Below are 12,678 nucleotides of genomic sequence, written 5' to 3'. Positions count from 1 at the left end.
AACACTTTTTAAGGAGTGCAAAAATTCTTAAAATACTTCAACTTTTTCTGTCATGGCCCATAGACTTAGTGCAGGAGGTCTGAGCAGTGGCCCAGTATGGAATTCTTTCCATGCTCTTTTTTTGGGGGGTGGCAAAAGTTATGGCTCTGACACAGAATAAAGCCATTTGCGAGTAACCTATACCCTTTGGGATTTACATTTGAAAAACGTCTGGTACAATGACTTGCTCAGAATGCTTGGCACATTTTAACTTTGAATTCTCCAGACCAAAGACACTGTTGCTAATCACAAGATTCGGGGCAAGCTCTTGCATAGTTACGTAAGAGACGCTCAGCACCAATACATCGTTCACAATGGGTGAGAATGGCACAAAGACACCAGACCATGCCGGAGCTGGGGGTTGCTAGCATAAGGCTTGCCCCGAATCACGTGATATAGTAACAGTCTCTTTGGTCGGGAGAATGCTAGGTTAAGACGTGCAAAGCATTGTATTAAGTCAGCGTTCCAGATTTTATTCAAATTTAACTCGCAAATGGCTTATTTAGTTAGTTGTATAGGAGTATTGAGTTTGGAAGCATTTTGAAGTTGCTGATTTACTCTTTTCAAAAATACTAACTTCTAAAAGTGAAATTTTTTGACTTTACAGCTATTTGATGTTGGATGGTCAGAAATATTTGGATCAACTCACGTCAGTATGTTCTTAATGAGCGACACAGCTGAGTCCTCAATTTGAGGTTTGGCGGCCTTCAGCGTCGTCAATGTAACCGTGGTTGTCAGGGCCGTTGACCCTTGACCCGTCTGTTGTGTTGGTGGTTTCTCCTCTCCAGTAAAGGCCACCTTGGCGCTCTGGCTGGGCAGGCCCGATTTCTTGGCCGGGGAGTCTATGAGGAAGGTCGGATGACGGAGGCAGTTGATGTACTTGCTGCGATCATCAAAGGCCTGGAAGACCAGCTTGAGACTGTCCAGTAGCTGGGTGGGCGTGATTTGCTGTTGGGGAGTGGAGACACAATAAAATAATAGCTTTTCTGTCTACAAGAGCTCTAATTTCTTTCAAGTTTGGGGGTTCTAGTAGTCTTAGGTAAATAAATTGTTGCTCCAAGACTTTTGTGCAATTTCATGGCAGCTCTTTTTGTCGTGTGTAGTACGCGTACATCCGAAAATGGACCGTATTTGTCCGCAGAAATAGCACATGCGCACTATTTTCCCCCATTTTTCAGGGGGGGGGGAATTTTACAAGATCCACAAGAAATAGTTGCAATAGCGTTTTGTGGTGATACTTATTCCGTGTAATAACACGCTCTTGCGACAGATGATCACGTACCCAATGTACAGCAACAAAATATTGACCCTAGACTAGGTGCAACTAGTGTGGGATATTTGGAAAGCTTTGGGGTGGTAAGTGGTTGCAGGTTAGACTCCCTCTGGTTCGGAGTTGTGCTGTTCATGGTACAACCTTGTTTGTATACAAAAAATAAATGTGTTAATATCCATTTTTTTTTAAACATCCATTCACAGTAGCAAGCAGTATTTTGGAGTAAAATATATTACATGAGGAGGAGAGTTGTATACTTTAAAGTGGCAGATCCCCCCCCCCCTCCCCCGCCTGACTAATTTTATGATCCTAGTAAAATGGACCAAAAAATAATATATGGAGTGCTAAAGTTCAAAAATTTATTGTCAAATTGCCTTAAGTAGAAAGCAGAAGAAAGCATCATATATTTCAATTTTTGAATTTTTTTTGGCGGGGGGGGGGGGGGGGGGGGGGGGGAAGAGAATGCCCCCACCCCCTCAACTCCCCCTTTTCCTGAAAGCTAGATCCACCCCTGGCTAGACTACCAAGATAAGTTGAAAATTCATACAGAGAAAAAAAAATGATTTTATCAAAGAACATCTTTATTCAAGTAATGTTGATTACAACTTTACAAATGGCCAAAAACAAATCTGCTAGGGGACATTTCCATTGCATGCAACGAAAATTGCATGCAAAAAAACCCCAAACAAGTTGGCCTCTCTGTGGTGACCTTTTGGTGGCGAATTATCTGTGAATAAACCAGTTCGGTATCTCGATGGAGCAGTCTATGTCAAAGGTCATCTGGATAAAATCGCTGACGTGTTGAAACGTGATGTTACGCCAGAGTTGTAATGACTCGAGTCAATGACTCGACTCGAGTCCGACTCGTGTCACGATTTTTGGTGACTCAATTCGACTCGAGTCCCTAAGGGCAAAGGGCAAATGACTCGACTCGACTCGAGTCACTGCTAGCAAATGACTCGACTCGACTCGAGTCCCTCATCAGAATGACTCGACTCGACTCGATGAAGGCTAATGAGACTCGAGTCCCAAAAATAAAAGCAAAACTTTGCGAAGAATATTTGCAATGACTTACGCCGGTGCCGGTTTTTGTTAACGTCACGTTAGAATGTTCGCGAATAATGTATACATTATACATACGTGGTTTGATCAGTGTCCCCATTAGTTGAATGGCGATCAGCTGGCACCCCCTTTTTATTTTCATTAAGAGGCAAATGTGGTGTCTCTTGTGTTTATTTATTGTATAGTGCTCAAATATTTGTGACTGGAATTGACTCAAGCTAAATACCTGACTCGACTCAACTCGACTCGACTACACACTGTGACTCGACTCGACTCGACTCGACTCGACCGTCTTGACCTAATGACTCGACTCGACTCGAGTCACTTCTTCAAAATGACTTGACTCGACTCGAGTCACAAAAATCAGTGACTCGTTACAACTCGGTGTTACGCGGACGCCCATTCTGCTTGTAATTAACAAGCGAGCGCCCAGGTCCGTGTGTGTTCATGAGCCTTCGATGAGCGTTCGATGATCCTGAATGACCTGTGACCCATATCATTGTGCGCATACGCAGTTGAAAATACCAAACTGGAAAACATGTGATATCAGACTCATTTTTCCAGAGCGGGTGAGAAAGGCAAACCAAATGACAAGATACCAACCTCTTTATCCAGGTTAGGTTTCTCGCAGGCGTCCACGCGTCTCTCCAGCACGTTGAGGTGATGCATGAGGGCCTGGGCCTGGGCGTTACTCTCGGCGACCTCCGACTTGATCTTGACCTGGGTGTTGGTCAGCCAGCGGGTCAGCTTCTCGATGAAGGTCAGGTCAAACAGGTGGTGCTTGAACCTAAACACAATCAACAAACATAAAGAAGACATACTAATCAAGGCTCTTGGAATTCCACTTTGTGATCGTGGAGTTGTTTTTTACTAACCCTCCTAGTGTGAAGTCAATATCAAACCTGTTAAAACCCTGCAGGTCAGTTAAAAGTGAAGGGATATGAAGAGTTATGAAGAGTTATTATATGAAGAGTTATTGAAAGTAAGTGTCCCACATAGAGTCACGAACTGCACAAAAACAGTACTGGGAAGAGCAGTGAAGCGTGATCGAATCTGCCTGCTTGTGCTGAGCTTAACCACACAAAGGAATTCGGCGATTCACAATGCAGTGCGCCACCAAGAGTTTGCCACGGAGAGTCCATTTTTCAACTTTACGGTCAACAAAACACGGCCCATTTGAATGCGTGTCAGTAGACAACTTGAGCTAATTTGTTATAGATAGGGCATAGCGTTCTGCCGCCTTACCAAAAACACCATATTGATAAAAGAAAAGAAAAGGGCTAACAGATACTCGAATTATACGCTTACGAAACTACTGACCGGAAAAACAATTTTAAATGTCTCATGCTGCGAATTTGTCGACCATCTCCCACAATGCACTGGGAAAAATGAACTCTCCATGGCAAACTCTTGGTGGCGCACTGCATTGTGAATCGCCCGAATTTTGCATGGATTTGAAGTGTTATTCTAGTGTTATCCAAGACTACCTCAAAGCAATCTGAAGTGCGTGTGCTAGCTCTATGAGCAAAAGCAGTTTTGCGAACCTTAAGGGGTTGTGAAGTGCAGAAGACTAGCTGGAGGGTTAATCATAATAATAATAATATTAATAACTGTATTTATATAGCGCTTTTTGCCAGAGGATACAAAGCGCTGGGGGAGAATGCAACCAAAGCCAGGTAAATGAAGTATATGAACATATGAGACCCATTATGTAGCACCTTTTTGCTAGGTGCTGCAGCGCATATTGCTGCCACTGCCAGAAAACTTCTCTTAGCGACAAGTGTTACTGGGTTCTTTAACGTGCATTACACAACACACGGGACCTACGGCTTTACGTCCCATCCGAAGGACGAAGCAATAATGGTAAAGTGCCTTGCTCAAGAGCACAAGCACTATGTTCCCACGGTCAGGATTCGAACCCGTGTACCACGGCACACGAGTCGAACACCGTAACCATTGGACCACAGCGAACCAATGCATGCATGCAATGTGTTCCTCTATAGTCCATACTTGTTTTTCGTCCCTACACCCCTAGGTTTTGTACCTGTCTTCAAATTTGTTAGCAATGTCCAGCGCCTGTTCCAATCTCCTCGCCTCCATGCCTTCAAGGTCAGCCATGACGAAGCCCTCAGCCGAGTCTATCTTGATGGCCAGTTTCTCCAGCTTCTTCTTGTAGGAGTCGATCTCCTCAGGGGAGAAGTTGCCACCGTCAGAGAACAGTCTACACAAAGGATGGTATGTAGTATATAAATGTATTATACCTTATACATTTTGTGGGGGTCCACTCACAGATTTATCATAGTCTTGAGATATTTCAAACTTTTGTCTTTCAAACTATTCCGAATGAAACTATTGAATGTCTTTGCCACCCTACAAAGCTGAACGCTCAAACTAAGACCCTCCATTTCGAAAAATGGCCACCAAGGCCACCACAGACAAATTCAGAGATGGCACTTTATTTAAACTTTAATGATTGGGTATACAATGGAGTGTGGCCTAGTGGTTAGGGCAAGTGTGGCCTAGTGGTAAAGGATATATGACTCATGATCAGAGGGTCAGGGCTGGTCATGTGTTGTGTCCTTGGGCAAGCCACTTCACCGCCACTTGCCTCTCTCCACCCCCGAGTATATCTGGGTACCGGCATTAATTGGGGAGTAACCTGCGATGGACTAGCATCCCACCCAGGGGGGATAGAAATATTCTCAGTCGTTTCATGCTACTGAAACAAGAGATAAACGACGGCCTGATGGGCCACATTGGCTTGTGACAGATTTTACTTACTATAAAATGGATGTGTGCCAAGTTTTATACTTCATAAAGTGCAAAACCTTCACAGTTATACGCTGGACTACATTGATTGACCATTAATAAATACCTTGGAGAGTTGATGGTTTCTGATTGGTCGAGACTCGATCACGTGGCCGGGCATTAACGGTGATAATGGACCGGCTTCAAAGATCAAGCGAATAAATGGCCCCTGAACCAGCATTGATCAAGCCCCGTCCAGCCTCATGCAAGCCAATGATTGGTCCAAATATAGTAACAGTCCTGCGGTAGCTTGTAACAATAGAGCACTGCACATGCCCTCAACCCCCATCGCGTGAGACTGACGCGCGCGTACGCAACACAGTTGCTAGGGATGCGTGCGTGCGCGTGCGTAAGGAAGTTTTGAAACGACATCGTACAGCAGTGCAGTATATACTGAGGATGTTTACGACGAAAGCGTAGATCTACGATTTATTTTCTTTGAACACTTCACCCACCGACATATTTACCTTTCCTAAACCAAGCATCTTTGTAATTCCGGACACAAGGAATGTGTAAACGAGATTTCAGCTTCCTCCATCAGGTAAAGATATGAAAGCTGTTAAGCTAAAATATGGCCCATGAACATGAACACAAAAAAGTCTGGAAATATCGCTGGAAAAAAGTCACAAAATTGGAGCATTTTAACTCAAATGACTGGGTGTGGGGGTGACCGCTGTTAATGGACCTCGACTTCGTCTCGGTCCATTAACAGCAGTCACCCCCACACCCGGTCATTATCATGCAGTGAAGACCGGCTCCTCACACTGTTATTCCCTTAATAACAACCTTGATATAGGCGTGGTCATTCATATGGACATTTCCATCAGGTAATAGGAAGTGTTATTTGGAAATGGCTTTGTTGGAGAATGACTACTATTAATTACAGCTTGATCCTTAACAAAAAGCCAAATGTAAGTTCTAGGAACAATTTGTATGCTTTTATACTCACTTAGGACAACTGTAAGTTTGAACACAAATCGTCTGAGGTTCCCACTTACTTGAATGACTTGATGAATCTAGCGTTGGATTCTCTCAGCATCTGCAGCGTGTCATCCAGGTACTGACGGAACTGCCTGAGTGAGACACGGATGACATCCATGTGAGTCTCTACCTTGGTGCTGACCTGATGTGACAAGGCTACAAGACTAAGGGGACACAAAGAGAGAAAAGAGTAGATTACAGTCGAAAACCAAGGGACAATTACATGACCCTGCTCGACAGTTAACAGAAAAGTTGTGCACTGTAGCAGCAAATTATGCTAACCCCAAACAATATGTTCTCCGCTCAGATGTGCTAACAGTTGCCCGTGCATGGAGATTTTTATTGTTACGTCACTAATTGAAGGAAATATTTCACTAAGGTTGGTGTGCCTTTTGCTGAGCTTACTGCACAGCAAATGGATGGATGGATGAAGCAGAAACTCATGTGCTTAGTGGCGCAATAAATCATGTGCTTCGCAACGCAGTAAACTGGGGCCCAAGTTCCAATATCAGATTAAAACGTCATGTTATACAGGTTGTCCCACAAAAAAAAACTAACACTCGAAAACCAATTAATAAAGGTATATTGCACGTGAGTTTTGGAATATTTTCAAATTACCTCTTAAAGTCAGAAAACCAATCTACTATACAAACTTTATTTCATTCAGATCGATGCATTGGAACAAACACTATGCTTCATTGAACTCAAGGGTTAAAAAACTGTCTTGGGCCACTTTTCTTGAAAGTGAGAAAGCACATTTAGAGAAACACACAGGATTTATTTCCTTTGTTCAAGAGTAACGTGTCACTTGTTCTACCGGCTTCGATCTGTAAACTTGATAAATAAAAAAAGTGGCCCAAGTGGTTTTTCAAGTCCCGTATTGTGATTGCTGTATCTTTTGAACAAAATATCCTAATGAAACCAGATAAAAAGCATTTGGAAGACCAATTATTCTACTCAGCAATACATTAGACACAATTTTGAATACTACCCCCACTTTTCTGAAAACATGCTCGATTCGACTGTTTTTTTATGGGACGACCTGTATATTCTGACTGGTTTCCTATTTAGCAATTTGCTATCTGCTATTTTCTGCTTGACGGCTCTGCAAAACTTGGCTCGGCAATTAACGGTACAAAATAAAATGAGTCAAAGTAGCACAAAACTTACGTGGCCGACTTGCTAGCGTTGACAAACACCTCCTCCAATGCGTCAATCTCGTCCCGGAACTTCTCGGCCAGTCGGTTGTGCTCGTGCTGCATCTCGGCAAATCGGGACTTGACGTCATTGAGGGCGCCGTTGATGCCTTTGGAGTGGCGTGAGACGCGTTCCTGGTGGAGGACCAGCTCGGCGGCACGGACGTGGTGGATGTCCAGCTCAGCACGCTTGGATCGCGGACCATGCAGGTGAAGGCGGAGATCCAACTCGCTGTTCAACTCCTCATTCTGGAGTAAAACAAATACTCATTAAAATTGCCATCGAATAAACAGCATTCTAACTGTTTAAGTAGTGCCCTCCAAGTTATAATTCATTCTTAAGTCAAATCCACCTTTTTAGTATTTCCACCCAATTTTGTGAGCTTGAAGAATCTTCTGGCTGCAGTTGGGATTGGAATCATTTTCCTGGCTATCATTCATCATGGCAAGACCTCAGTTTAATGCTCAAGGGCAAATGGTTCCAATGCCAAACCACATCAGCTTGTTTTCACAACATGCAGGATTTTACACAGCTTACATTTAGCAATGAAATTGATTGAGGCATGGAACTTGGTCACAGTGTCCAAAAATGTTGTTGTGATCAATTGTGCAGTGATGCGTGACTGAAATTAAATGAAACTCATAGGAGTTGAGGCCAAGGCTTAGGAGTATCTGCACAACCAAACATTTTCTAAATTGACCTCATGGTTTTGTAGTTATTTTAAAAACAGTCAGACCAACACTTTTTTGGGGACACACTGTTGAGCACTTATCACCAAAGCTAAGTCTCAAAGGGCTTCACAGTTAGGGACCGTGACCATTCAGCCCTGATATGAAAAGGGCCCCCGGTACCCCGTCCGGTCCAAAGCCAGTCCGGTCTTCAGCCCAGTCTCGTCCGGTACATGGTTGTGTCTGACCAGAAGTTTTGAAGTCAGTCAGGCGCATCAATTTATTGCCCTTCAGAGAACGTCCAGAGCAGAACAATAGCAGACTTACCGGATTAAAGATAAAATCCTTCCATAATGCCTTGGTAATTTACGGTCCCATTGTGCGCGAAACCGCATGGCAGGGGTTTTGATCTGTTCCGACAAAAGTGTTCTATTGTTTCGCGCTGAGAGATGAAAACCACAAGCGGGTTTCTTCTGGGATATATTACATGTGTCAATACTTGCAAACAATAGACCCCATGATAGAGGAGTTCCTGATTAGCAACAGGACCAGCTCCTGGGCCGGTAGCTGGGACGGTACGAGAGGACTTCTTGGGAGGGGACGAGCTAACTGGGGGGCCCTTTTCATACCGGGGCTGAATGGTCACGGGCCCTTATTACCCCCATTCAACAGGCCATGGGACCAATTTTTTCTGCAGCCAAGACCAGCGCAAGTTAGTCTCTTCCCTCACAGCTACCCATTTATACTCATGGGTGGAGAGAGGCAATTGTAGTAGAGAGCCTTGCACAAGGACACAAGCACAACGGGTTGGACACCGTAACCACTGGACCACATCGCCATAAAGCATCACATCTTGACCTACCTTGGCTGCTACCACACTGTTGGCTCTTTCCACCGCCTCCACAGACCACATCTCCAGATGGTTCAGAAACTCTAGACGCATTCTGCAAACAGACAAAACAATTGTTCATAATCATATATAGCATTTAAGACGGAGAGGAAATAATTCGCATTCCAAAAAGCTGTTGACAGAGGCACGAACTCAGCTCCGCCTGTGGTGTATCATCGGAAAAGTCAATATTCATTTCTCGAATTTTCCAATGAAAAAAAAATGTGTAATTGACGATAAGGACTCCATAGTGTTTCTGTTATTTGGGCGTTCATCAAGTCTGGGACCCCTCCATCCAGTTCGCTCTATTTTTCAATTCTTGCAAAGTGTTCATCAATACAAAATGACTTTTGCAGCCTCAAGCAGTCTTGTTTGTTTATACATCAACACAAGGGATTTATCATTTTGAACACTACTTTGAAAGAAACTGCAACATTCATATCCGTTGAAGTTCAAAACATACGAGTGGATTTTCATTTTCTCATAAGGAATGGGGTCTCAGACTCGATGATTACAATTATTCGGATGCACAACTTTGAATTCTGTAAATTACGAGGTTTCCCTTTGTATGCAAATAATGAAGGACAGATGATAAATTGCACAACTGCAGATGCAGAAAACGAGCAGACTGAAACCTGGAGTGCTCTGATGAAACGTGCAAAACTAAAATCAGGTCAACTTTACTCACTCTTTAGCCAGCAAATTTCTCCAAAAATTCCATTGAGCAAAGAAAAGGTCCTCAGTATTTCACCAACCAAGTTTGTAGACTCAATTCAATTTTTAAAGGAGAAATTCCTTCAATATTTTGCACATGAGAGGGAAGTCAAGTGATTTTCAAAATGAGGCTCAAGCCTAGACTACATGTCCAACCATGGTCCAACTATTTGGAAAAGACTGACCTCTTCATTCAGTGTCAATAGTCTGGTGGCTGACTATGGAGAAATGTGTAGTAAATAGAGACTAGTTTCCGGTTCATGCCACATGTTTCTTTTGGCACAGTTTATTGATGCAGTACTGAAGCGGTGCTGGACTGGTTGTTTCAGGTGCTAGCCTATTTTCTTGTATTGCATGTTTTCAATACCTTAAGTTTTGGGACTCTCATACACAGTATTGAGAGTCCCAAAGTTTCGGACTGGGAAATGAGTAACAATTGAAAGTGGCCTCTTTAAGGCAAATGCTTGACTGCATATCGTACTGTGAATTGCTACCACTTTTTCTCTACTTTTTATTGAATACTCACATTTTCCGCAGTTCTTTGAACAGCTCCTCAGGGATCAAGACGTTCTCCGTGTAGGCTGCAACGGCCTCCCGCTCCGCTGCATCACTCTCCGTCAGAAACGTCGCTCCTCCTCCGTCCTGATCCTTCCCAGAATCCTCCTCCGATATCCCATGCTCCCCGGCAACGGTCAGCACATAGAAGGTGGTGCCGGCGTTGGTGGACAGGACTTCCTTCACGGCCATCGGGACGGGGCTCTGGCTGATGGCCGAATCGCCTGGGTAACTCTGGTGGTGTGAAAATCAACAACAAAAATCTTAAGTGACTTTGCTCTAAATTCTGTCAAATCCTTCAAAATTAACCAGGAGATTTGTTGGCAGAATTCAGGAAGATAGACCTTAATATAAATGCATTGCAGGTGTCTCAGAAGGTATTCTTTGTTATTTAAGTTACAATGAATGCAACAAAAGGTTTACTCATGGCTACCAGGGAAATACAAAACCATTGCCCTCTAACTCCGCCTTAAAGGGAATGTACATCATTGGCTTTTGCTGTAATATTCAGATATGAACTATTTGAGGGGTTAGTATAATAGATCAAATATTGTTACCCCGACATGTTTGAAGTTTTGTGTTCGAAAATGCTGGAAAAACCAAGAAAAACAAAAAAGTTCAAGTAGTCTGGTTCCCTGACTCCACTAAAGATGAAATGGATCAATTTGTAAGGTAAGGGAACCAGTCTAGCTGTTCTGCACCCGTTCATGAACATGTAACCAATAGCAAAATTTGGACTAAAAAAATTGGTAGATTTGGAGCAGTAGTTGAAAATAGTTGGGTTTTTCCAACAGTGGTCGGCCGACCACCGTTGGAAATTTATACAAAAATACCACTTTTCTTGAAAATGACTTCACATCTGGTGCCATACTTTTACAGGATGCTTTAGACTGTCATTTACCAACATCGTATTAAGGTATTTCGTAAAAAAATTGGTAGTTTTGTTTTGCGATGTTTGCAAATGTTGTATATTCCCTTTAATGCATAATGTCTATAGAGCCTACACACTATTATATATACTTTTCACGGGGCTGATGTCAGTTAAAACTATATTAGTTAAGAGAATGTATGATTGGGTTCCTGTACAATACTGACTATGAAAGCTTGCCAAAAAAAATGTATCTGAGGTGTTATTTACAATTCATTTTCATCTCAATTATCAACATACAACAAAACAATGCATATAAAAACATACCTTTGCGTAAAATGAAAAGTTGACGTGAAAAGTAAACAATTAAAAAACTTCTAGTCATAAAAACATAATTTGAATGCAAATTAAGAAATGAAAGGAACAAGTAAACACTGACAAACTCTAGGAGCAGATCTTCGTTGAAAAACCCACAAACAAATGAAAAAAATGAAGCAAACTGTTAATTAGAACACATAATATCTATTCTTACATGCAAAAACAAGCAAACAGAATGAGTTAAAGGTCTTTAAGCCAACAAAGAAGAAAAATTCAGTAACAGTAACAAGCATGAGTCTTTGAAGGTGTATAGAAATGCAAGGCCAATTGATCCAACATATTAAACAACTTGAGAAAACAGTTCCTTCTCATAAAGTGGGGAATACTTTACCCTTTTAGGAAATGCCTTTTTCCATTTCATCTTGGCCTGACTAATGCTGCCCTGCAGGGCAGGTAGGGAGGGGAGAGGCAGGCAGGCAGACAGGGAGGCACGGAGGCAGGCAGGCAGGCAGGCAGGCAGGTAGGTGGGAAGCAGGAGGGCAGTGGTGCATGAAGAGAGATGAGCAGGAGGTGAAAGAGGTGCAAGAGATGGATGAATGGAAAGGAAATGAGTAATGGTGTGAACTGGTGAATATGGAGACAATAGAAGAGGGGAACTTAAACTAGGCAGTGCTCATATGTATTGAGCCGAATACACTGAGTAGCTCCCTTGGAGAAATTCTATGTGACACTGATAATACTCCTTTGAGATTGGCTGAAGCATATAAAGTTTGAAGTTTGGAACAAATAAATACCACTTCATCCAAACATTGACCATTGCAATCATTTGAAAGTCACCACAGTCTTGTCTCAATGGAAAAATAAAAACATGAATTTTGCCTACGTGAAACCAAAATTTATGAACCAGTTCGCGCCGGATGACTTGTATACACGCAAAGGTTTTTAGTGGTATTTGGAACAGGTGACTGATAAACATATAGGGAGCGAGGCCGGAAATATTCGTCAGCGACCCGCTCGCAGCGAGCGAGGCCGGAAAATATGAGTGTGTTGTCCGAGGGTGATGGCTTCAACCCGCCTGGCTTGAGGAAGAGTGAAAAGTAATCCCGCCCCTCGTTCAGTTCTTGTCAAAATAATCGATTAATCAATCTGAGTCACTCCTGATACTATTTACCTCAGCGTCACTCAAAAACTTTAAAAATAGGTGGAACAATTTCACAAACATAAAAGTGAGGAGTTTGCTTCTTTTTTGTGTGATTCTGGATTCTGGAAACTTAACCTCTTTAGTGCTTAGAGCCTGAATAGGAAT

General features: G+C 42.7%; 1 protein-coding gene across 2 annotated transcripts in view; it reads right to left on the bottom strand.

The window, feature by feature from the left end:
- The window catches only part of LOC119720631 (coiled-coil domain-containing protein 180-like), a 56,294-nt gene that overhangs the window by 22,120 nt on the left and 21,496 nt on the right, over nucleotides 1–12,678 (bottom strand). Inside the window, exons 16-23 of one of the 2 annotated variants that reach the window (XM_038190380.1) lie at nucleotides 11,764–11,814; nucleotides 10,158–10,420; nucleotides 8,891–8,972; nucleotides 7,334–7,608; nucleotides 6,181–6,327; nucleotides 4,419–4,595; nucleotides 2,978–3,161; nucleotides 689–987 (exon numbers count right to left, since the gene is read on the bottom strand). In XM_038190380.1, coding sequence (XP_038046308.1) covers nucleotides 689–987; nucleotides 2,978–3,161; nucleotides 4,419–4,595; nucleotides 6,181–6,327; nucleotides 7,334–7,608; nucleotides 8,891–8,972; nucleotides 10,158–10,420; nucleotides 11,764–11,814 — 1,478 coding nt within the window. The remainder of the gene's footprint in view (nucleotides 1–688; nucleotides 988–2,977; nucleotides 3,162–4,418; nucleotides 4,596–6,180; nucleotides 6,328–7,333; nucleotides 7,609–8,890; nucleotides 8,973–10,157; nucleotides 10,421–11,763; nucleotides 11,815–12,678) is intronic. The other variant, XM_038190381.1, reaches the window with a different exon arrangement.

Source organism: Patiria miniata, unplaced genomic scaffold, assembly GCF_015706575.1.
Source record: "Patiria miniata isolate m_02_andy unplaced genomic scaffold, ASM1570657v1 HiC_scaffold_9, whole genome shotgun sequence".
Lineage (NCBI taxonomy): Eukaryota > Metazoa > Echinodermata > Asteroidea > Valvatida > Asterinidae > Patiria > Patiria miniata.
This window is presented reverse-complemented; position numbering and strand designations above follow the sequence as displayed.